Source organism: Aspergillus ruber, assembly GCF_000600275.1.
Source record: "Aspergillus ruber CBS 135680 unplaced genomic scaffold scaffold00004, whole genome shotgun sequence".
Taxonomy (NCBI): Eukaryota; Fungi; Ascomycota; class Eurotiomycetes; order Eurotiales; family Aspergillaceae; genus Aspergillus; species Aspergillus ruber.
This window is the reverse complement of record NW_024467300.1, coordinates 510895-532423: the sequence shown is the minus strand read 5'-3', so window position 1 is coordinate 532423 and position 21529 is coordinate 510895. Positions and strand designations below refer to the sequence as shown.

The window sequence follows — 21529 nt, the reverse complement described above, 5'->3', positions numbered from 1 at the left end:
ATCACTGGTCCAAATATGGAAAGCACGAAATTTCGAAGGGTTCATTTTGAACCTTATTGTATATGCGAACGATTCCAGGATCAATAAGAATCCAGTACCTTCACATATATCTCTAGTAAAAGCAGAGAACTATCCATTTTTGCTAATGCCAGAATACCTGTATAGACAAGGTGTATTGGCATGGCTGAGGCACAAAAATTGGAAAGAAATGAGGCGGCGGCCCCTTCCGACTGAAGTGTCTTATCCGATCCAATGTGTCAAACGCTAAGTGAAAAAAAAAAAAAAAAAAAAAAAAAAAAAAAAAAAGCCATCATAGCGTTTAAATATGGAACAGATATGCTCACTATGTGCCTGAATAGATATCCACTATCCACTTCGCGCAGCCCTAAGGCAGACCAAAGCCTCCTCGTTATTGTAATGCTAATTACGGATTACATGTTTAGGTTCTATAACCGAACGAAATGTATTCAAACCGATATCTAAACATATGCAAGATACATGAGCTCTGGATGCACTCCTGGAAATCCACTAGAACCACAATTCATAAGGGCCTGGCTCTACAGCACGCTCACTTTTCATCCTCTCTTCCCTGGTCATTTCCCTGGCCAATACATTCCTTTTGCTCCCATTCCGCATACTCTGTTCGATCTGCCGCCAATTGAGATCCGCCAGAGTCATGTCTTTGATATCCGCGACGATGCGCAAACCATCCCAAGTGAGCCGTTCAAATGTCACAAGCAGCATTGCTACAGTCTTCCAACCCCAGAACCGGCTCTCTGGAAGGTGTATCCGAAGGATCATCCTGGGCCAATCGCATAGATAAAATTCATTGTGTAGTTTGCTGTCTGTGTATGTCGGTCTAAAACTCCAAGCTTTCGTTTCCAAGCGCAAGCCATGACCGCGGGTTTTACAGGCTTCATCTCGTATCTCGACCGTCAACATGATGGAGTTGTCTGCAAGACCTTCGAGATTCAGAAGACACGAGTTCTTCGGGTTGAGATGCACGTCGTATCGTGTCGCGGCTGGGTTTGCGCGCGGGTCGTTGCCGACGGTCTCTCGTAGGGTCATTTCATGGCAGGCCACGTCGCAGTGGATATCGAGTTCTGCACCTGGATGATGCAGCTGGCGGACCTGGCCGGGTTGATCTCCAAAGAGGAACGCATGCATCTTTTCTGAGGATGACTTGGGAGGCGCTGGTTGGCAAGAGCATTTGGAGTCGTCGCTAACGATTGAGAAGTCAGTTAGGCCATCCTCAGCGTGGCGTGCACTTTTGTGCGAAAAACTCACCACCACATTATCTTTGTGATAGAGAGCCAAAGGCAGTAGGAGGGCAAACTCGCTTTGCAGTATGACAGGAAAGTTGAGGTGAAGCGAGTATGAATACGATGCGCAAAGTTGGCTTCTAATACAAAGTACAGAGCCATTCACTGGCCTCAAATATTGCGCCAAATGGGTTTTACGGGAAGCTCCATTTACTGTCGCGAGTCCCAGTTAGCAATCGCGAGTCTGGCACGCGATAATGCGAAACGTGAGGGCATCTTCCTTTGCGACTGCATGACTTCTTTACAGACATACTGTGATCACACTGACTAAGGTAGATATCTGCTGCACCCATTGTTTAGGACCGTAGGCGCTTTCTTTGATTCTTAACAGCAATCATTTGATAGCTCTAGTCATTTCCTGTGATGAAATCCAGCTTATCATTCTTGTTTTTGTGTTTGGATGCAAGCAGCACCTTATCACTATTCTACTGCTTGATTGATTCCTAAGGCCTCTAGTATCCTGGTGTACAAGTCTTTAGCTTCACCTATTTTATATTTGATTAATAAAGCATATAAGATTCAATATCCAGTGCTTCCAAGAAGATCTTGGTTACTAGAGTGTGCAAGTTATTCACATATAACCTCATTGCTAGTTCCTAGATTCCAGAGTATACTCTGGCTAATAAGCCCCGTATAGTTTATACTCGTAAGAAATTGTTTAATCTAATAAGTTCTCGTGTCGTGATGTTGACAGTATGCGATTACATAAGCACACAGCAGCTTTCCAGACTCAGCGATGATCCCAAGCGCCGCAAAAGAGCAGCGATACCCGGTAACAACACATCTCACAAATTTTTACCCTCCATATCATATCCTATACAGATACCCGATAGCTATTATAATCTGAAATGGCCACCATGTCGAACGAAATGGAAGTCGACCCCCCGGTTCAGCAAGAAGAGGAGGCGCCAGCACAATCCGGCAACGGCAACTTCGAACCACGAACAGAGCTGGGCGCCGTCCCGGTGCGCAGTATTGAGGGATGGATCGTGATAGTAACAAATATCCACGAAGAAGCATCCGAGGAGGACGTGACAGACCTGTTCGCAGAGCATGGAGAGATTAAGAACTTCAACTTGAACCTTGATCGCCGGACGGGTTATGTGAAGGTGTCGCAGCTCTGTTGATTCTCAGGCTATATCGCAATGCTGACGACTTTTGCTTGAATACAGGGATACGCTTTGATCGAATACTCAACCGTCACCGAAGCCGACGAAGCCGTCAAGTCGTTGAACGGCTCCAAATTGCTCGATCAGACCATCAACGTCGACTATGCTTTTGTCCGGCCACCGCCATCAGGTAAAGGGAAGGGTGGTGCACCCAAGAGCGGTCGTGGTGGACGGGGTCGCAGCAGGAGTCGCGAGAGGAGTCGCAGTCCGGGTGCTGATAACGGGCGGGAGTAAATGGGTTTATGTGGTGGCTACCCTTTGGTTTTGGAATAAAAAGCTACGTCTCTTTTTGCTCGATGGGATTACCATCTCGGTGTTGCGATGCGGGCCGTTACGATTATAACGATTATGCTGCCGTGCTGTACAAGGATCCGGGATGAAAGACATGGACATTGGCCGGCATTGCCTCTATCTGCTATAGGCTCCCAAACATTGCCATTCGATATGGTAGTTTGCGCCTAGAGAGCTGAGAGGTATTCGCCGGCTTCGTGGTATACTTTCAACGTGGTACGCAGTCTTGATATCTGCGCTCTTTCTTTTGGCAAGGCCTATTTCTAACTCGGGCTTCAGAACTAGATGATTCTCAGTTTCCTTTTCGCGTCTCAATCTGGATATCCAAAACTGTGTTTAGAATAAGGGCTTATGCATTGAATACAATTGACGCCTTGCGCATTTTGCCTTGAATTTATATGATTCCTTGGACTGCATAGAGCTATCTATTTTCTTAAATTAGCGTCTGCCTGCATATAGATACCCTGTCCTGTCGCTGTCGCACACACCTGGGCATATCCTATAAGAACACAGGATTGTATAGATTCCAGATACATGAAAACAGAAGTAATAGCACACAAGCTCATTCCATACATCTAGAATGGCAGGCGCTGCTGAAAGGGTCCTTGACGAAGGTGCGGCCCGGCAGCTTCCCCGCATGCGGAATTGGTCCCTTCGACTGCATCTCTTCTTCTTTCCCTCCAACTTCTCGTGACATCCGGCTATACTCCGTGAATGAGGCTTCTTCTGTCCTTACTTTATGGTCCTCAATTGAGAATTGCCTGTCCCTACTATCCTATTCTTCATCCTATATGCCTTGAAAGTCAACTGGTTGGCTTCTACGGTCTCGAACCTCTCTGGACCTCTAGGCAGACTCCGTTATCGCGACCTACGACTATCCATACATAGTATTTCATCTCCTTACAATGAAACTATATACCTTCTCCTCTATATCCTTATATTTCATTTCGACGCAACTTGGGACAACTGACGCGCTGGCGCGTCGGTCCCAGCAGTTCCTTGCGCCACCATCGCAACAGGACGAACAAACAAAGCTATCCGAAAACACGAATGCCCCTTCAGCTCCTTGGAACAATGAATCATCTATCAGCACCAATTTTGATGACTTGGTCGCAGCGTTGGACGTGATGCAAAAGGACTACTTCGAACTGTGGCAGGGTACCTGGCCGAGTAGTATCGACTGGACCGCGGCGGTGCTTGGAACACATGTTTCGGCTACTCTTTCTTCGCTGACCTCGTCGAAGGACGATGCTCTCATACCATTGATCACTAAAGCTTCGGATGCGAGCGACTATAGCGACGGGGACGAGACGTCGACGTCGGTGGCAAGGACAACTTCGATTGCGCTTGAAAACCTGATCAACCGCTTTTTCGAGCACACTTCGGCATTTTATTTCGGGGAGGATGCGTTTGCATTGAGGAATCAGGCTTACGATGATATGCTTTGGGTTGTGCTGGGGTGGTTGGAAAACATCAAGTTCCAGACGCTGCATTCGGATTTGCGCTACACTTCCAATGTCACAACCGGCGGCTGGCATGGAACCCAATTCGAGGTCCCTGCTGCTCATCGCGCGCGGTTATTCTACGGCCTGGCATCGGACGGATGGGACGTTACGCTTTGCGAAGGCGGGATGATCTGGAGCCCATATCTGGCACCGTATAAGAACGCCATCACGAATGAGCTTTACATTGCTGCAAGTATTGGGATGTATTTGTATTATCCAGGCGACGTCATTGACTCGCCGTTTGTCGCTGAGTCGACTAGTGCGTCGGATGGATATCCGCATAATCCGATCCATTTACAAGCGGCCATGGAGGGATATAAATGGCTCAAGAACTCGAATATGACTAGCGAAAACGGACTTTATGGAGATGGTTTTCATATCCGTGGTTGGGAGAGTGCGCAGCAGCCGGGCACGCGCCAGTGCGATGTCCTAAACACCATGGCTTACACGTATAACCAAGGAGTGATCCTCAGCGGGCTTCGAGGGCTGTGGCTGGCCACAGGCTCGGAGGAGTATCTGCGGGATGGACACGAGCTGGTGCAGAAAGTGATTCAGGCCACTGGATGGCCCAATAAAGGCAACAAGGAGTGGTCAGGCCTCGGTCGCGGCGGTATCATGGAAGACACCTGCGATTCATCCGGCAGCTGCTCACAAGACGGACAGACGTTCAAAAGTATCTTTTTCCAGCACTTCACCGAGTTCTGCCGGGAAACTCGCCCGCAGGAGAAACGGTTCCTCACGCAAGCAAGGCGGCAAACGCCTAGCCAGGGGACACACTTGTATAAATGGCATCAGAATCAGTGTCGCGGCTATCGATCATGGGTAGAACATAACGCGCAGGCCGCTTTGAAGACCCGGAACGAGCGTGGACAGTTTGGCATGTGGTGGGGTCCGGCATATGGAGCGCAGACGATGGCCGTGAGCAGTAGCCCGCTTGCTCGTGGGGCTATTGACTACCGCAATTACAACCAACAAGGCGAGGATAGTGAAGCGCTGATTGGGGCGTTACGCAGCCGGGATGCCACCGAAGTTCCGAGAAATGCAAGAACTCGGGCCTATGACCAGGGGCCGCATGAAGGAGGTGCAGGTGGCGAGTCTGCAGGCATGAAGAGCACCAGTCCACCGCCAGACTACAACAATCGAGGCCGAGGACGAACGGTAGAGACGCAGGCTGGAGGGGTTGCGGTGTTGCGGGCATTGTACGAGTGGCGTCAGATGGCTTGAACAGAAGTACTTTTGCATCTTTACCATATCGGGATGGGATGAACGGAGTTCTGGTTGGATATTGTTATTTTTTGTTTTCTATTAGTATTGATATTCTCGATCCGAGTCATGAATGATGAATGATGCGTTGTCAACCATCGGTGTATTTTGACCCTGACTCTCTTACTAGAATTCAGTATTATTCTCGACAGCCGCCCTCAGCGTGCAAATAAGGCTCCTTATAGCCGGCCAACTGGCTTGCCGGGGAACCGGGAGAGAGGAATGGATGCCACTGGCCGGTAATACACAGCATTTTTGTATGAAACTGCTTTTAAAAAAAGCCGGATCGCCGTGTAGAATGTTCTTCAATTAACGCTAGAATATAATCGCCTTAATCATAATTGTAATCTTGTTGTATTTCGTCGAGTTGCGAGAGAGTCTTTGTGCTTATTCACCCTCTGTGCTTCTCCTCTCTTTTCCACTCTCTGAATTCCTCTTCACTTATTACCAACAAACGACCTCTTCGGCCTCTCGCTCACCCTAGTACTGTTGTCTTCTCTTTAATGACCCAGATCGCTTAATTTTGAGCGGATCGTCTTCTCTTTCACTTCTCCCGTGTTTCTTTCTTCCTTCCGGCCAATTCGTTTTCGGAAGAAGAATCCATCGTGGCCTCGGCAAACAGCACCCTGCCATTCTGTCACTGTCACTAAATTACCTTATCCTCTGGATATTGAATATTCGTCTGGCTCTCACTCAGGAGGCAATTTACGGAATTAATACTGCTGCGTCTGCATCTACGGCCGTCGCTTCGTTCCAATCGCTTTCGTTCAATATCGGACTCACCTCCCGAATACTGTGCGATTTCGATTTTCCCATCTAAAATCATATCTTTCTTTTCTTTCTTTTCTCGTTGATTTCGAGAAAGTTCAATAAATAATAACTGCTGGACACTTCGTCGTTGTATCTCTACTACGATAAACCGCGCGTTGACCGTGTTCCGGTTTTCTCCCCCTGAAATCGAAAAGCTCAACCGCCACAAAACCCATCAGCCACGAATTCTCTCCGTTTGCCGGACACGGCTGCCACAAAAAAACCGCAAACACCACCACCACCATCACCATCACCTTTTCTTCACCTCCTTCTACGATAATCTCAACAACTCCAAATGGCGACCCAAACCGACTCTCAGGCTTCAGCGCCGGTGCCCACCATGCCTCAACCCAATGATCCCAGCCGCACGCACATGTCTGTATCGTCGTCCTCGTCCGTTTCCGATGCTGAGACCGAGCGCCGAGGCCGGTCTGAACGTCCCCGCATGGCCAGTAGAAAGCCCAGTGCTTCCATACTCGTTCCCCGTGACCATCCCGAGATTGAGATTGAGGAGGAGGAGTTTCCGCCCGATGATGCTCGTGCTATGAGCCCGCGTCGTAACTCGGCAGATTTGGAACGGTTGGGGAAAGAGGCTAGGCATACTTTGCAGGAGTGAGTTTTTCTTTCATTCAGATACGGAAAGAGGTGGGTATTAATATTTATTTTCGTTAGACAAGCCAAAGTTCTTCAATCGTCGCTTCAGGCATTGGCCGAACGAATCGACGCGGTGAAATCGGACCATGACAAGCTCGAGAGCGAGAACAAATTCCTGCAAGACTACATCGGTGGATTGACCCGCAACATGACCAAGAGCGATACCCCGAAAAGCAGCAAGGCGCGCAAGTCACAGAAATGAATCAGCAACTTAAACCCCGAATAGAGTCGATGGCACGTCGCCAGCATCAAGCACAACACGATTGATGCCTTACGAGTTTGACGTTGATAAAAAAAACAAAAACCCAACAAAACAACATACTATATGCCGCCCGGATGCGATGCAATTATTGCGAGATGACATGATGCCGTTTCACCTTCTTTTCTTTATCATTATTAGACTGCTTTACATTTCAACCTGCTTCAGCCCCGTTATTGATCTACGAGTGACGATTTGATCGTACATGATTTAACGGTCGCTTTTTTATTTTTCCTGTTCTTCTGTGGTGTTTTGTTACTCTGCTTTGCGGATTATCTTCTCAGCCTGTTCCTGTTCTGACGATGCTTCCTTTCAACCGGTGCCTGTCCTATCAGTCTTGCCGAAATTCGATACTCAACCCATTGTCCCATGGCAAAATCGAATTCGACGTCTCATCTGAGCCAACTCGAAGAATGTCATAGCGAACTGATACCAAATCGCACCAGCACCAGCACCGCCACTACCCACCCTCACACTCTCCTCGCACCTATTTTTACCTTTTTCGCCTCCATTTCTCTTTCGTTGTTTTCCTCCCCCTTCTCTTATTCTCTTTTCTTTCTGCCGGTGGTTCTCTGTCTATTTATCTATGTTTTGATCTGTCTGTCTGTCCTTACTGTACAGTTTTTGTTTTGCATTAGCACGCTCGGCGTTGGGCTCATTGGAGTACTGAGTAATTATTTTTATTACTATTAAACAATTTACTACATATTCAGCATTCTTTTTTTTAATTCTATCATTAGAACTGCACTCTGTGCTACATTCTATTATTTGTTATTGGTTGTACAAAGTATGATCACTCCAATTCTTAAACCCGCCATACTCGAATCTAATAAGATACTCACCGGGATAATTACCAATAGCATTGTGCTAAATTCCAAATGTACTACGTAAGTAAGAACCTTACCAACGACACGACTGGTTCATGTAGCCAGATAAGCAACGTCTTCAGCAACACGTGCGTTGGTCAGCTGCAGAGCAATCTGTGTTCATGTATCTCTGGACAGGGGTCTGTATCTACAAGTAAATCATCTTACAGAACCGTGGTTCTTATAAACTTGAGCGGGTGTAAATGACGTGGATCCAAGAAAAAGTTGGGACTCTTGGTAACTAAAACTGCGAATAAAATGAAAAGGTATTCTTCGGGTACTTGAGGCAATAGTCAAAAATAAAAAAGGCGACAGGGGGAAATAACAAAAGAGAGAAAAAAAAAAGACCCGATGACGGCTGGAGATATCCGAAGTACCGACTTTGCCAGTTCGTACCAACACAAGGCAGTAGAATGGAACCGCGACGAAAATTAAAATAATCAACAGAGCATTAAAATCGAATCTCCATCCGCCAGCAGTAGGGTTTGGAAGAAAAACATCCCCACAACGCCTTGAGTAATATCTGGAAGAAAGAAAAACAAATGCGTCCCATTTCCCTTTCCCTCTCCGTCACTCTAGTCCTGTGTGGCGCTAAACGACAAATCCTGTCCTTTCGGAATCTCCATCCATGACTCGGACGCGAGTCCTTCACCATCTCTGGATTTTTTTTTAAAAATTTTTTTTGTCATTTATATTCATTTACTCAGTAGGATTCTCCTCGTTCTCGGCGGCGGCGGCGGGAGCGTCCTTCTTCTCAGGAGCGGCGGCGTTCGAGTCGCCGGCAGGCTCAGCCTCAGAAGAGGTCCAGAGAGTCTAGAAGGGATTTAGTATATTAAACAGTCGGTATGTTTAATTTCTGTCACTTACCAGGTTGTCTCTGAGGAGCTGCATAATGAGGGTCGAGTCCTTATAGCTCTCCTCGCTCAGGGTGTCGAGCTCTGTGGGACCAATTAGACACTAGACAGCGGAGATAATAGGAAGAAAACGTACCAGCAATGGCATCGTCAAAAGCAAGCTTTGCAAGATGGCAAGCCTGGTCAGGGGAGTTGAGGATCTCGTAGTAAAAGACCGAGAAGTTCAGGGCCAACCCGAGACGGATAGGGTGGGTAGGAGCCAACTCAGTTTGAGCGACCTCGGTGGCGCTCTTGTAGGCTTCGAGAGAAGCGTCGGCAGCACCCTTGCGCTTGTCGCCAATGGCGAACTCAGCAAGATAACGGTGGTAGTCACCCTTCATCTTGTGGTAGAAGACCTTGGATTCACCGGACTGGGCCGAAGGAATCAGGTGCTTGTCGAGAACCTCAAGGATGTCATCGCAGATCTTGGCCAGCTCAGCCTCAATCTTCTGGCGGTACTCCTTGATGAGGGTGACCTGGGACTCGTTGCCCTTGGACTCTTCTTTTTGCTCGATGGAGGTGACGATTCTCCACGACGCACGGCGAGCACCAATGACGTTCTTGTAGGCAACAGAGAGGAGATTCCGCTCCTCAACCGTAAGCTCAACGTTGGCAGAGGCAACGACCTTCATGTTCTCGACCATCTCTGGAGGGCATTGTCAACACGGGGTTGCCTGAAGAGCGAAAAACGGGGAGCAAGCGAACGTACCCTCATAGCGCTCAGCCTGCTCAGCGAGCTTGGCGAGATAGACAGCATCTTCCTGACCCATTGTGAAATGTTGTACTGGAAATCAACAATGAATAGTTAGCGGCAATCATTCCAATAAAAACAGTGGAAGAAAACAATGAATTTCTCAGTCTCCCTCTCCCGTGATAATTTCCCAACACTCCCGAAAACCAACGAGAACCAGTAGATGGCTCTCATGACGCAGAAAGTGTGGAAGTGAGGCTGTGGGCTCGAATGGTTGGTTGGTTGGTCGTTCTCACTTCTCCCCCCGCTGCCGCCGCCATCGCCGCCTCCCTTGAGGCTCTCTGTGTGGTCACCAGGCAGGTCGGGCCGTCATCAGGAAAAGACGAATCACGTAGAATAAGCGATAGAGCCATTGCGAGCCCTCGCTTGGTCGTCGAGAGATGGTAACAAAATGGGTTGCGCTGGCCTCTTTTCCCACCTCCTATTCTTTGGTGTCGCGCGGGCTAAGACCTGGAGGGACCACCGCCCGACATAGATCAAGAGAGGATTGGGACACAGCAGAGATGGCGATGGCAGTGCGACTGCAGGAGGATACACAGTTGCAACCACAATAACTTGGTTCCCTTTTTTTTTTTTTTTTTTTTTTTTTTTTTCTTTTTCTTTTTTCGTTGCGATGACGGGAGTGGTACATGGGAGAGGGTAGTGTGGGAGGGGAAACAAGAACACGGTAACATAACAGCCAGAGTGGGAAGAGAGGATGTCTCACCTAAGTGTAGAGGATTAAAAAAGAGGAATAGGATATCACTGAGAGGGGAAATAAAAGGTGATTGTTTGGGAAAGAGAATAAAATAGCAGTTTAAAGTGGGAGATTGGGGAAGGAGAGTTGTTTATGAGAAGAAGATGGAGAGAGAAAGGGAAATGGGGGGGAGAGGCGCAGAGGGAGGTTTTGGTGGGGGAGACTCAGTACATAGACAGAGATGAAGGAAGAGGTGTGTTTGGGCCATTACAGGGGAAATGGGCCGCGGAGTGCATCATTACCGCCCGTATTACCGCTGGCTTACATTACAGAATCATCACCACGTGCCAATATTATTTCTCTTGCTCTACAATAATAATTTATATATTCTCTCTTTGATAGTGATAAATCAATTATATCCTCATTCTCCTGTTATTATTCTATTCCATGCTGCCCTCAACAACTCGTACGGAATTCTATGTGGTTCGGTGGGCCGTCCCTCGTCATCCCTATTCGCAGAGTCCGCCAATCCTCAGTCACGGGACTAGCACAACTAGCCCCTACTCTACGGCTTTACTATGGCCAACACTAAGGAGTATTGATATTCGAAAAGCACCCGGCCTGCCACTTCAATAGTGGCCTTGATTTTCACCCTAGCCGGAATAATTATAGGATAGTCCTGTCTATTCTCGAACGCTGCTAGACCGTATCGGATCCGAGCGAGGATCTCTCGGGTGCGATGCAATCAGGGGACATACATAATCCATAGTTTGTAGTCCATACAATACAGAATATCTGTGACGCTCCTTGCATTACAGGATTCCAGAAACGAAAGCACCTTAATTCTCCGTCTCTATTATAATAGTACTCTGTAACGATATTAATAGCATGTCATCTCTCACCTGACCTGGGCGAGTCACTTAGTTACAAGTAACTTGGTTAATTACCTGCTGGCGCTGACTCATCAAAATCACATGATACATCCGTTGTCGTCATAGTCTCTTGCATCCGGTTGACCCATCACATCTACTTGCTCCGAACACTCCTACGACTTCCATCTTCCCTTTTTACTATATTCTACAAGTACATTCCTCTAAGTTAAACTCAACTGCAAGACAGAAGCCGAGCAATATGTTCCGTCAAAGCATCGCTCGCCCTCTCACCTCCGCCAACCGTCTCGTCGGAAACCGTTCGTTTTCTGCTCTCGCTCCCAGGATGGGTGAGGGTGACACTGGTGCCCCCAAGACGGGTGGTGCTGCTTCATCGTATGTATTCCTTTCTTTTCTGTGCTTATGAAATATTCCTGTCTTGGTCTCTTTCGCTGTGTTGTCTTCAATGGACAGAGCCGAGAGAAGAAAGCGGATGACATCATGCCATGCACCTTGAACAGATGCTAACTATGCCAACCAACAGTGACTCGTTCTCCCGCCGTGAAGCCGCAAATGAAGCCGTCTACATTAAGCAGCAGGAGCAGGAAAAGTACGTCCAATCTAACCCGATATAGTTTATCCTGTGCGGTCAGATAATAACCAATCTATCCGTACAGACTCCAGGCCCTCAAGGAGAGGCTCTCCAAACAGCGTGATCAACTGAATGAGCTGGAGAAGCATGTGTACGCACCCCGCCTTTTCACTCTGAATCCATAATACCTCGGAGCAGAGCTAACGACTCGTTTCAACAGCGACGACTTGAGCAAGGGCAAGCAGCAGTAGATTCCGACTGCCACATACTCTCTACCTTGTATTCATACATCCTCACTCCTCGATATCCTCTGCTCCTAGACTTGACGTCTGTCTTGTCGACCCTCATACTTCGTGATTTCGAGCGAGATAGACTACGAGCTGCTTATGATTTCATGTATAGCTATTAAGACTATAATCACGATTCTCTACTTCTCAAGTGTCATATGACAACCCTAGTAACAGAAAATAGGCGTAAGAAAACTCGGTGTCATCATTATATCTAGGAGAAATCCAATACGCAGTAAAAAAAGGATTAAAGAAACCCCAAAACATAAACTCCCACAACAGTCATGCAAATTAGCGACGTCCCATGTAAGACCGGTAGAAATCATCGGCGGCGCTCGCGCCGCCGATAGAGCTACTGAATCCATATCCGAACCGGGAGGAAAGAGTCTGGCCTGCCTTCTGCGCCGTGCTGACCTTGTCCTGCAGCTCTGTCGTTCCCTGATCGATGAGTTGGAGCTGCGAGAGGTGCGAGTTGAGGATGCGCACAATTTGAGAAATCTAGTTTTTGTTAGCATTCTATTGTTACTAATAAAAAGTGTAGAGCTTACCGGTTCATCTGCCTTGCTGGTCTTGCTCAACGTTGCCGAAGCACCGTTGACTTCTTCAATCATGCTGGACAGATCCTTGCCCATCTCGTCCAGACGCTCAGAAAGCTTCTCGGCCAGTTTGTACGTCCTTTCACGCTCCTGGTCGGGTCCCTGAAGCGCCTCGCCAGGTCCAACTTGCTTCGACATCATCTCATCGACCTCACGTTCGTACCGGTCCAACCACGAGCTAAGTTCCTCCTGCTGTCCCTCGACAGATCCAAGCTGGCGTTCCACTTCCTGCGTGGCACGCTCTGCGTCGACAGTACTTCCGTACAGCTTCTGCACCTTGGTGCCGTTCTCTACCAGCATGCGGTCCCATTCAGCGACCTTTTCGGCCTGCTCCCGGAAGTCCTTCTGGTACTTGGTCAAATCTGTAGCCCATCGGGTAATGATTTCATCCATCGTCTTGTTCTTCAAGCGAGACTGAGCAGGAGGGGTTGGTCCGGCAGTCGAAGCACCCAGACCGGCGCCTGGTGGTGCGGCGGTCGTCCCTGCGGTTGTGCCAGCAGCGGAGGGTCCTGTCGTCGCAGTGGTCGGCGCGGTAGTCGCTGGTGCGGTCGTAGTGGTTCCTACGCCGGCAGCAGTGCTGGCTGGCTGTGTTGACGGCGTGGATTCCGCAGGCTTGTTCCCAAACAGTCCACCAGTGGCCGCCGGTTGGGTGCTAGGGGCCGAAGGAGCGGCGGTCCCGGGAGTGCTGGTCGCCGTCGACTTGGCTGCACCAAGACCAGAGAATAAGCCACCCGTGAGAGGAGCAGCTGCAGGAGTAGCAGACGGAGTACTTGAAGAGGTGGTGCTTCCTAAACCGAACATTGGCTTGGCCGGAGTGGTGGATGTGGTAGGCGTAGTAGAGGATTCATTAGTGGCTGTGGTGACAGTAGGTGGTTTGAAGAGCGACGGTGCCTGCGCACCTTGTCCGCCCGCTGCTGGAGTGGCTGTCGGACCTCCAAAGAGAGGGGGCTTGGTACCGCTGTCCGCACTGGTCGTGACCGCGGTCGTCGACTCTGCCGGTTTATTCCCGAAAAGGCCACCGCCCGTAGATGCCGATGGTGTCGATCCAAACATTGGCTTCTGCTGTTGTGTGTTTCCAAAGAGGCCGCCACCCGACTGTGGTTGCGATCCTCCTCCAAATAGCGCTGGTGTGGTAGTAGGGGCTGTTGCTGTCGTGGCAGCGGTTGGGGTCGTTGACGAGGTGGTGTTGGGAGTCGCATTTCCAAAGAGACCGCCGACTGGCTTCTGTGCCGGTTGGCCAAAAAGAGACTGCCCTTGGCCGGTACCGCCCTGCGGAGGAGGTCCAGCTGGAGTGGTAGACGTGTTGCCGAAAAGACCTGCGCCAGCTGGGGCAGGAGTAGCCGTATTTCCAAACAAGCCACCTGCAGGCTTCGGCGCGTTGCCAAACAATCCACCGCTGCTCGCCTGACCAGATGCAGGAGCTTCGCTCGCCTTGGGAGTTGTAGATCCACTCCCAAACAACCCTGACGACTGAGTACCTGAACCGGCGTTGTTCTGCGTACCGAAGCTGAAGCTGGGTGTGCTGCTGCCAGATGCACCACTAGTGCCGGAACCAAAGAGTGAGGGACCAGACGAAGCCTGAGGGGTCGAAGACTTGTTTCCGAATAGAGACGCTCCTGAGCTGGCGGGGGTTGACGATGCGCCTACATTTCCAAAGAGACCGCTGCTTGAACCGGTGTTGGAGCTGTTCGGATTGGAACCAAAGGGACTAGAACTGCCAGAGCCAGAGCCAAAAAGGCCACTGGATGATCCTCCGCCTGAGGATGGGGGATTGAAGCTGAACGACATGGTGCGTGAGGTGAACAGAAAAAGTCAATGAAGCTGCCCTGGTAGGTAAAAAAAAAAGCAGAGCAAAACAGTCAGTCAACAGTCGGCGGGAACGAGCGTGCAAAAACTTACTGCGCCCAGGGATCAAGATATTTGCAGGATAAACGATGACAACCTCAGAATTTGCAGTAGACAACACGCCGTAGATATCCCTCAATCCTATAGCAACAAACCCAACGATGGAGAGCTGGAAGAACGTCTTTGCGTTGCTGGAAAGAAGGCGGAAGCGCGCTACGGCGGCTGGCGTCTAACTTGATACCTAAGGTATATATGCCTCAGGCAGAAGGTCTGGACTCCAGCGGCAACGACAAAGTGACAACATACTGAGAACTAACGGAGTATTGAAACGGATGCACCTCGTCGCATGTCCTTTTTTCTCACCACTATCTCAAGTCCAAACCGCATGAGTTATTATTGGAAATTCAACCTATCCTAATGCCGGAGAATCCACCCAATTCGCACCTGGAACCCCCTCAAAAGAGCGTGGAGTTAGAAGACCCCGGGGCCCAGGAATCTGGTACGATTTAGTTTATAAATGGCTTGAGCAAAACAGTGAATTAATTGTATTATAGCACCCAACAGTGACGATGAGGATCACTTCTCAGACGCCAGTGAGGGCAATCCAGGCTCACACTCTCGAACAGCCTCCGGTCACGCTTCTCCTATTCCCCGGACTCGAGTCGAGAAAGTGGACGATAACCCCTCCCATGGAGAAGTCCCTGGAACAGCCGCCTACGGGAAGAGAGGGAATGACTCGGTTCCAGATGAGGTCGAGGTGATCCCTGAGGGTTCACGCAGCAGAAGTCAATCGACAGCGCAATCCCCGTCCGAGAACCTTCCAGTTCCCCGGACGGTTGTCGAAAGGGTCGACCCAGAACATCCAAGCCATGGCGATGTTCCCGGCACAGATGCGTACGATAAGCGCAGAGCAGATGCGGTTCCTGATGTTGTAACGACGGCCCCGGAGTCAGGTGGCACACCGGAACTCAACCCCGAGCCCGAGCCCAATGATGCTGTTGATAGTACGGCTGTGCCAGAGACAGTGGTTTCACAAGTAGAGACTCCGACTGAAGAGGAGTCCGAGTCAAGGCCACGCGCACATCGTCGCAGGCCCAGTGATGCTTTACCGGATTCAGTAGAAACTGTGCCAGATGCTCCAGGTAAGCTTCTATATTCCCCTCCAGCTTCACGCAGGATGTTAAGGAACGATTGACCAATTCAGATCTGCAATCGTCGCCCGCGACTAGTGTCGAGCAGGAATCATCAGCTATAATTGGATATGACCAGCAAAAGATGGATGGCGAGAACAACATTGACGATAATGGCACAGCTATGCCGGGGGCTCTGCCAGAGGACGAAGATGATGCCGTGGACGACTTCGACGACTTTGCAGAAGAACAAGAAGAGATGGGAGATGATGATTTTGGAGACTTTGACGGTGGCTTCCAAGAGCCCGAGGAGGTTGTTGAAGCCGAGGCCATGTATGAAGGCGCATCAACTCCAGCACCTCAACCGCCAACACTTTCAGTCGTAAGTACCGCCTATACAATGATATCGCCCATCCCAATATTAATCCACGACAACAGCCACCACTCATAGACTTCGACACCATCCAATCCCTTCCCGACCTCCACGCCGCCCTCGAAGACCCCCTCAACCGTCTCTTCCCCACGTCCAAGAACACTACTTCCCTCCCCCCAGTCCAGCCCATCGAAAACGCCTCCGCCATCTTCCATACAGACCGCTCTCTCTCCCTCTGGTCCCAACTCGTCGCGCCACCCCCTCTCCAGCCCCAAAACTGGGTCAAATCGCGAATCCGTCGCCTCTTCCTCGTCTCCTTAGGCGTCCCCGTCGATCTAGACGAGATCCTGCCCGCCTCGAAACAAAAGAAACTCGTCCTCCCAGGCGATACAACTACCTCCACAGTCACATCAGCAACAGCCGCATCAACCACTCAATCCTCGACCACAACAAGTACAGCCCAACAACAACAAACAAAATCCACAACATCCTACTCCCGCAGCCGCCAACCACAACCCCCACCAGACCTCGACCTCTCCTCCGTCGGCCGCCTTTGCTCGACAACTGACGCTGCGCTCTCAGGCCTCACAGACCCGGAACTACAATCGCACGTCGACGAGTTACACGGCGTCACGCAGACGGCGAACGCGGTGCTGGAGTACTGGCTGAAACGGTATGATGAGCTGGTGAAGGAGAAGGAGGCGTTTGAGGGTGTTATTGAGAATTTGGTTAGTCATGCTAGGAGGGTTAGGAAATAGTCACGTTAGGATGTATTGGTTGGGATGATAATGTATCTGTATCTGGGATGGGCTTGTTTGTTTGTTTTAATGTAATGATAAGAGGTCGAGAATGGCATCTATTAAAGAGCATTTCTTGTTATATATAGTCTAATTTACAAACTTAAAATATCCAAGATATAGATTAAAGGTTTTGAGCGATTAGAAGAACCTTTCTATATAAATGTACGCAATGCAGTCGTCCATCATGTGCATAGAAAGTAAGAAAACAATGCCAGGTAAGGATGTATATAGCCATAGAGAAGAAGAGGGAAACGCAAAAAAAAGGTCAAGCTCAAACAGATCAATCCTGTATGCATAATAAGCACAGACTTGAACAAAGATAGACAAAATCCAGCATACAGACTAAGGAAAAGAGAAAACAACTAACAACGCCTTGCCATGTCCACGAAGAATAAACATTTTACCTACCTGATGAAAAAAATGAACTCGGGTATCATATACATAAAACAACGCATCCAAAAAGATGAAAAATAGAAGAAAAAAGATAAAAGTAGAATCATCATCCATGCCACACGTGTATAGCAGCACAGGTAAACAAGAACAGCCTAATCCAACTCAATAACCTGAGGAGCAGACTGAGGACTGCGTGCAGCACCCGTGCTAGGAGCGGACGATACTTCGGTCTTAAGCCTCTGCGGAAACGGAGCCGCACTCGTGACATTATCATGCTTTCGTTTTGCAGAAACTTCATTAGCACTATCAGCCCTGCTCCCGATCCGATCTTCAGCAGCTTGAGATTCCCGATCGGTCTTCAACTCCCAGGAGCCGTCCGCTTTAATATGAATCGCTCGGGCATCGTCCACACGGTTGGTGCGTTTGAGCTCGGCGAGCACTTCGGCCAGGAAACCGTCGATTATAAGGCTTGTCGGACGAGCGTCTTCACCACAGATCGGGCATTTCCAGTTCTCTTTCATGGGTCCCTTACCGGACTTGGAAGCTCTCGTCATGAGGAATGTGTCGAGATCGAAGCATTCCTGGTGCGCACAGGTGCTACCACGGACAGGGGTGTTGAAGATGCGAGCCATAAAGGGGTCGACCAGATTCACAGTAAGGTCATCATTGACAATGCTCAGCTCGTCATCTGCCGCAAGAGCTGACAAGCGCTGTTGAATTCGAGCTCGAGATTCAGACGCTGGCAGCTCACGTGCACTACTCTTAACCGTAGCATATTCCGCGATATCAAGAACCTCGACCCCGGCCACGTAATACACATCCTTGGCCTCAGCTGGGCTGCGAATCAAGTGAATAGAAACCCTGTTGATGCCTTCACGCAGATAATCCGTTATGTCTAATGGCATATCTTTTCCGTTGTGCACCTTTCGACGCACGTAGAGCTCCACGTCATTCACGAAGATATAGAACACACTTGGCCAGACCGTCTCTGCGATACTCCAATCATGTCCAGTAAGTTTCAAGGCTGATGGCGGTACCTTAATGCACCGGAGGCGGTAGGTTTGACAACCCTCGACGAGGACACGTAGCGAGCGTTCTCCAGTCCCACAAAAGATAGAACGAGCCATCTTTTGGCAGTGGGCAGGGCCTAGAACGAAATTCCAATGGAATCCACATTCGACCAATCCCAAAGGCGTGGGAGGCACCATGAACGCCCGTAGATACTGAAACAGTTCGGTCTCTTTTTCGCCAGTTGGGGTCTGGTGTATCATTTTCAGCATGGGATCTCGAAGATGAGCCTGGTGAAGGCCAACCCGAAGAGAATTTGGCCGGACAGTGTTGACAGGAATCCATCCAGGCTGTGGAAGAAGCGTGGTCTGAGCGACAGGTGTCCGGGTCTGCTGTGGCCGGGCCGCAACAGAGCCGCGAAAGGCGGGCGTGGTCGGACCCAATTGCCGGGGTTGCCTATTCGACCCATTTTCGGCTCTCGCCCGAGTAAGATTTGGTGTATTCGCTGTAATAGCGTTTGTTCGAACCTGAGGAGCACGCAATGCTGAAGCTTGCTGGGCTGGTAGTCCTGGCTCCGGTAATGCCGGATTGGTATTGGTTGGAGGTGCCGTTTCATGAATTGGCGGTAAGGAAGGTTGCTCGAAAATTTGTTGTGCGATCATCCATTGCGGATTGTAGTACACACCAGGCGGAGCACTTTCAACCGTGGGTGCTGATGGACTGTACGGGACAGTGGCCACGCCACGGGATGAAGGCTTGTTCGCACCAGTGCTAGGGACGCGGGCATGTGCATTAGTGGTGAATTGAGTGGGTAAATTGGAAACAGTTGTGGGAATATGGGAGTTTTGATTGACGTGATGCTTAGGCCCAGTTTGAACAGTGACCGGCCTTGCCACTGAGCCTCTACTTTCAGACAACGATATCGTTGCAGGAGATGCGGGTTGAGAATGTTTTTGAGAAGCTGCTGGTAGTGATGGTGTCGGTGGTTGTGACGGCATGCTTTGTCTCCTCGCATGAGAGCTAAATGAGTGAGGAGCGGTCACAAGCTGTGGCGAGTTGACCTGTGGCGAACCAACTGCTGGAGTGACGACTAAGGGTGAGTTGACATGCGCCGTGTGCAATGCCAAGTAAGCCTTGATCAATTGTTCATTTTCAAGCCGCATCTGCTCGGGGGTTATTTGTTGTGCGGTTTGGAAGCGATGGTTGTAATTTTGCTTGTTACGGAGCCACAAATCTTTCAATTGTGCTTCGTGTCTACCTCCGTACACCCGCCGGCACATAGCCAAAAATACAATTGATAACATCACCGAGGATGTTACTCCAAACCGCACCACCAACTCATCGATCAACGGAGGATAGGCACGTGCCCTCACTTGTGTATCATATGTCTGCCAGTTCTCATGAAGAGAGACTAAGCATCGTGCGACCTGCTGCGAGGCCGCTCTGTACTGGGGGCTCGTCGTCATGAGCTCGGGATCACGAGGGAACAGACTACACCATTCCAAAAAACCGGAGGACAGTCGCTGATTTTCCACCAGAAGCTGCTCAACCACCTTAAGACCGAGAATCGCAGACCCAGAATATTCCGGAAGCGATGATAACTGGGATGGAGCCCATGTTGAGAGACAATACGCTTGATGCAATGCCAAATATAACAAGTCTCGGGAATTGCAAGCATCGCGGAGAAGACGCACGCGAGGAAGCTCCACGGAGTCTGACAAGCCAACCGTCTTGGAATAATCGTTGATAAACATGTCCAGAGACTGATGTGATTGTGCCCAGAAAGCATTGTCACTTTGTACATCGGTCGAGTTGGGTCCAGCTATCTGCTGGGGTGCTGGAGTAGTAAGAGTCATGGGAAATGAGTATGCTCGATCATGCTGTGGGGACACCGCAACGGTGTTCAGAGCAGTCGAAGTACCCGCTACAGGCAGTCCCACGGCAGGTAGCCCCGCGTCCCTGACCTGAGGAGAATTCAGCGACTGCGGAGTTTGTATCTGTGCCGGCCTGGTAGCTGGAGATGGGAAAACAGGACATGACTGATCTCTGTTATTCTTATCCACCGCACTCGAGGGACTTGGATAGGAGGGATCGCTCGGATCGGGCGAGGGGAGGGAGGAGGCCTGACTGGTACTAGACGCGCTGGTCTGACCCCCGCCGGACGTGGCAGTCGTCGCAGGGGTTGCAGTTGACGCCGTGGATAAGCTCGGATTGCCCGGAGAAAAAGACGAAACTATGTGCTGCGTTTGCGCCTGCTGTTGTAATTGTAGGAATTGTAGTTGTTGCTGGTGGAGCGACTCTCCCGGGGTGACTGGAGACATTAAACTTGAATCCGGCGCGAGTACAGTGGTAACAGTCACCTGCGAATCCAATCGACCATTCTTATCCGGAGCAAAAGCGGAGGGCCGCGTAGGACCAACGGGAGCAGGCAGTTGGTTGTCAGGGGGAGACGACGCAGCAGAAGCCGGAGTCGAGGTCGACGGAGTGCGAGAAGGAGAAGACGGCAAATGCGAGGACAGATTTCGTATGCCTTGCGGAGCACTAGACGCGTGCTCGGAAGAGGACGAGGATGGGGTGGTGGCGTTGTTATCGCTCGAAGGACGATGAGGACGCGAAGGTGGCGGAGGTGGAGGAGGGGCAGGAGGAGTAGGGTGAGGCTGGGAGGTGGAAGCAGACAGTGAAGTAGTCGAATTCGAGCGAGAGTGAGTGGGAGTAAGATCGAAGGTATTGGAATCCAACATCCAAGATTTGCGCCGGCCGCCTAGAAAAAGGCTAGCGGTGGAATTGCAAGACTCGACTTCATCATGATCGGCACGCGGATTAGATAAGTGGGGACGGACTTTGGGCGGCATTTTGCCATTTTATGTAGTTGATAGTAGAAGGATGATAAGAGTGTATAGTTGAGGGTATTAAGAAGAAAGTGTTAAGAAGAAATGGTGTTGAAGTAGAGATGGAGATGTTTATTAAATTGATTCAATTGTCGAGGTTTGTTTGCGTTCTTTGTTCAAAATCAAACGGTGCAAAAATAAAATGAAAAAACAAAAAAGCCTACATGCACTGTTGTACTTGTATAGTGACTGGAAGCAGAAGGAACATTGCGGAAGCCAGAAAGAGAGAGAGCAGATTATCATCTCATCTAATTCCCTCCAGCATGAAGATTGGCATAAGCCGTCTCGA

The 21529-nt window shown here is 49.8% G+C and overlaps 10 protein-coding genes across 10 annotated transcripts; 6 read left to right on the top strand and 4 right to left on the bottom strand.

The window, feature by feature from the left end:
• Positions 1-528: 528 nt before the first annotated feature.
• On the bottom strand, positions 529-1615 carry EURHEDRAFT_400188 (uncharacterized protein; the record flags this gene model as incomplete). The annotated part of the gene is made up of 2 exons (XM_040779990.1): positions 529-1475; positions 1576-1615. The coding sequence occupies 2 exons, from the start codon at positions 1613-1615 to the stop codon at positions 529-531; spliced, it is 987 nt and encodes a 328-aa protein (XP_040641716.1).
• Positions 1616-2090: 475 nt separating this feature from the next.
• On the top strand, positions 2091-3154 carry EURHEDRAFT_409339 (RBM8 family RNA-binding protein). The gene is made up of 3 exons (XM_040781053.1): positions 2091-2431; positions 2495-2998; positions 3062-3154. Exons 1-2 carry the CDS (start codon positions 2171-2173, stop codon positions 2723-2725), a joined length of 492 nt encoding a protein of 163 aa, XP_040641715.1. The 5' UTR covers positions 2091-2170; the 3' UTR covers positions 2726-2998; positions 3062-3154.
• Positions 3155-3460: 306 nt separating this feature from the next.
• EURHEDRAFT_409337 (putative glycosyl hydrolase) lies at positions 3461-5790 on the top strand. Its single transcript, XM_040781052.1, has one exon. It carries the CDS (start codon positions 3688-3690, stop codon positions 5509-5511), a length of 1824 nt encoding a protein of 607 aa, XP_040641714.1. The 5' UTR covers positions 3461-3687; the 3' UTR covers positions 5512-5790.
• Positions 5791-6516: 726 nt separating this feature from the next.
• On the top strand, positions 6517-7429 carry EURHEDRAFT_266798 (short coiled-coil protein). Its single transcript, XM_040778147.1, has 2 exons — positions 6517-6972; positions 7033-7429. The coding sequence occupies exons 1-2, from the start codon at positions 6656-6658 to the stop codon at positions 7214-7216; spliced, it is 501 nt and encodes a 166-aa protein (XP_040641713.1). The 5' UTR covers positions 6517-6655; the 3' UTR covers positions 7217-7429.
• Positions 7430-8838: 1409 nt separating this feature from the next.
• artA (14-3-3 adaptor artA) lies at positions 8839-9802 on the bottom strand (the record flags this gene model as incomplete). The annotated part of the gene is made up of 4 exons (XM_040783840.1): positions 8839-8952; positions 9007-9077; positions 9130-9678; positions 9742-9802. 4 exons carry the CDS (start codon positions 9800-9802, stop codon positions 8839-8841), a joined length of 795 nt encoding a protein of 264 aa, XP_040641712.1.
• A 1003-nt stretch (positions 9803-10805) lies between these two features.
• EURHEDRAFT_409334 (uncharacterized protein) lies at positions 10806-11361 on the top strand. The gene has a single exon (XM_040781051.1). The coding sequence runs from the start codon at positions 10907-10909 to the stop codon at positions 11093-11095; it is 189 nt and encodes a 62-aa protein (XP_040641711.1). The 5' UTR covers positions 10806-10906; the 3' UTR covers positions 11096-11361.
• A 291-nt stretch (positions 11362-11652) lies between these two features.
• EURHEDRAFT_409333 (uncharacterized protein) lies at positions 11653-12364 on the top strand. The gene is made up of 4 exons (XM_040781050.1): positions 11653-11724; positions 11873-11938; positions 12006-12071; positions 12141-12364. Exons 1-4 carry the CDS (start codon positions 11675-11677, stop codon positions 12169-12171), a joined length of 213 nt encoding a protein of 70 aa, XP_040641710.1. The 5' UTR covers positions 11653-11674; the 3' UTR covers positions 12172-12364.
• Positions 12365-12372: 8 nt separating this feature from the next.
• On the bottom strand, positions 12373-14839 carry EURHEDRAFT_409331 (putative nucleoporin Nsp1). Its single transcript, XM_040781049.1, has 3 exons — positions 14703-14839; positions 12756-14629; positions 12373-12705 (listed from the first exon to the last, which is right to left on the bottom strand). Exons 2-3 carry the CDS (start codon positions 14589-14591, stop codon positions 12499-12501), a joined length of 2043 nt encoding a protein of 680 aa, XP_040641709.1. The 5' UTR covers positions 14592-14629; positions 14703-14839; the 3' UTR covers positions 12373-12498.
• Positions 14840-15065: 226 nt separating this feature from the next.
• Positions 15066-16909, top strand: EURHEDRAFT_400182 (DUF5102 domain-containing protein; the record flags this gene model as incomplete). Its single annotated transcript, XM_040779989.1, has 4 exons — positions 15066-15147; positions 15203-15790; positions 15853-16160; positions 16217-16909. 4 exons carry the CDS (start codon positions 15066-15068, stop codon positions 16907-16909), a joined length of 1671 nt encoding a protein of 556 aa, XP_040641708.1.
• Positions 16910-17496: 587 nt separating this feature from the next.
• EURHEDRAFT_448917 (MIZ zinc finger domain protein) lies at positions 17497-21204 on the bottom strand (the record flags this gene model as incomplete). Its single annotated transcript, XM_040783771.1, has 3 exons — positions 17497-18857; positions 19119-20396; positions 20679-21204. 3 exons carry the CDS (start codon positions 21202-21204, stop codon positions 17497-17499), a joined length of 3165 nt encoding a protein of 1054 aa, XP_040641707.1.
• Between the last annotated feature and the right edge of the window lie 325 nt (positions 21205-21529).

What these genes read in the sequence shown, in the direction of transcription:
- EURHEDRAFT_409339 (XM_040781053.1), top strand. Translation starts at nt 2,171, where the DNA reads ATGGCCACCATGTCGAACGAAATGGAAGTCGACCCCCCGGTTCAGCAA. An exon ending in GCCGGACGGGTTATGTGAAG is followed by an intron (nt 2,432 to 2,494) that starts GTGTCGCAGCTC and finishes GCTTGAATACAG; the next exon opens with GGATACGCTTTGATCGAATA.
- EURHEDRAFT_409337 (XM_040781052.1), top strand. Translation starts at nt 3,688, where the DNA reads ATGAAACTATATACCTTCTCCTCTATATCCTTATATTTCATTTCGACG.
- EURHEDRAFT_266798 (XM_040778147.1), top strand. Translation starts at nt 6,656, where the DNA reads ATGGCGACCCAAACCGACTCTCAGGCTTCAGCGCCGGTGCCCACCATG. An exon ending in GCTAGGCATACTTTGCAGGA is followed by an intron (nt 6,973 to 7,032) that starts GTGAGTTTTTCT and finishes TATTTTCGTTAG; the next exon opens with ACAAGCCAAAGTTCTTCAAT.
- EURHEDRAFT_409334 (XM_040781051.1), top strand. Translation starts at nt 10,907, where the DNA reads ATGCTGCCCTCAACAACTCGTACGGAATTCTATGTGGTTCGGTGGGCC.
- EURHEDRAFT_409333 (XM_040781050.1), top strand. Translation starts at nt 11,675, where the DNA reads ATGGGTGAGGGTGACACTGGTGCCCCCAAGACGGGTGGTGCTGCTTCA. An exon ending in ACGGGTGGTGCTGCTTCATC is followed by an intron (nt 11,725 to 11,872) that starts GTATGTATTCCT and finishes GCCAACCAACAG; the next exon opens with TGACTCGTTCTCCCGCCGTG. An exon ending in AATGAGCTGGAGAAGCATGT is followed by an intron (nt 12,072 to 12,140) that starts GTACGCACCCCG and finishes TCGTTTCAACAG; the next exon opens with CGACGACTTGAGCAAGGGCA.
- EURHEDRAFT_409331 (XM_040781049.1), bottom strand. Translation starts at nt 14,591, where the DNA reads ATGTCGTTCAGCTTCAATCCCCCATCCTCAGGCGGAGGATCATCCAGT. An exon ending in CCAGCAAGGCAGATGAACCG is followed by an intron (nt 12,706 to 12,755) that starts GTAAGCTCTACA and finishes AACAAAAACTAG; the next exon opens with ATTTCTCAAATTGTGCGCAT.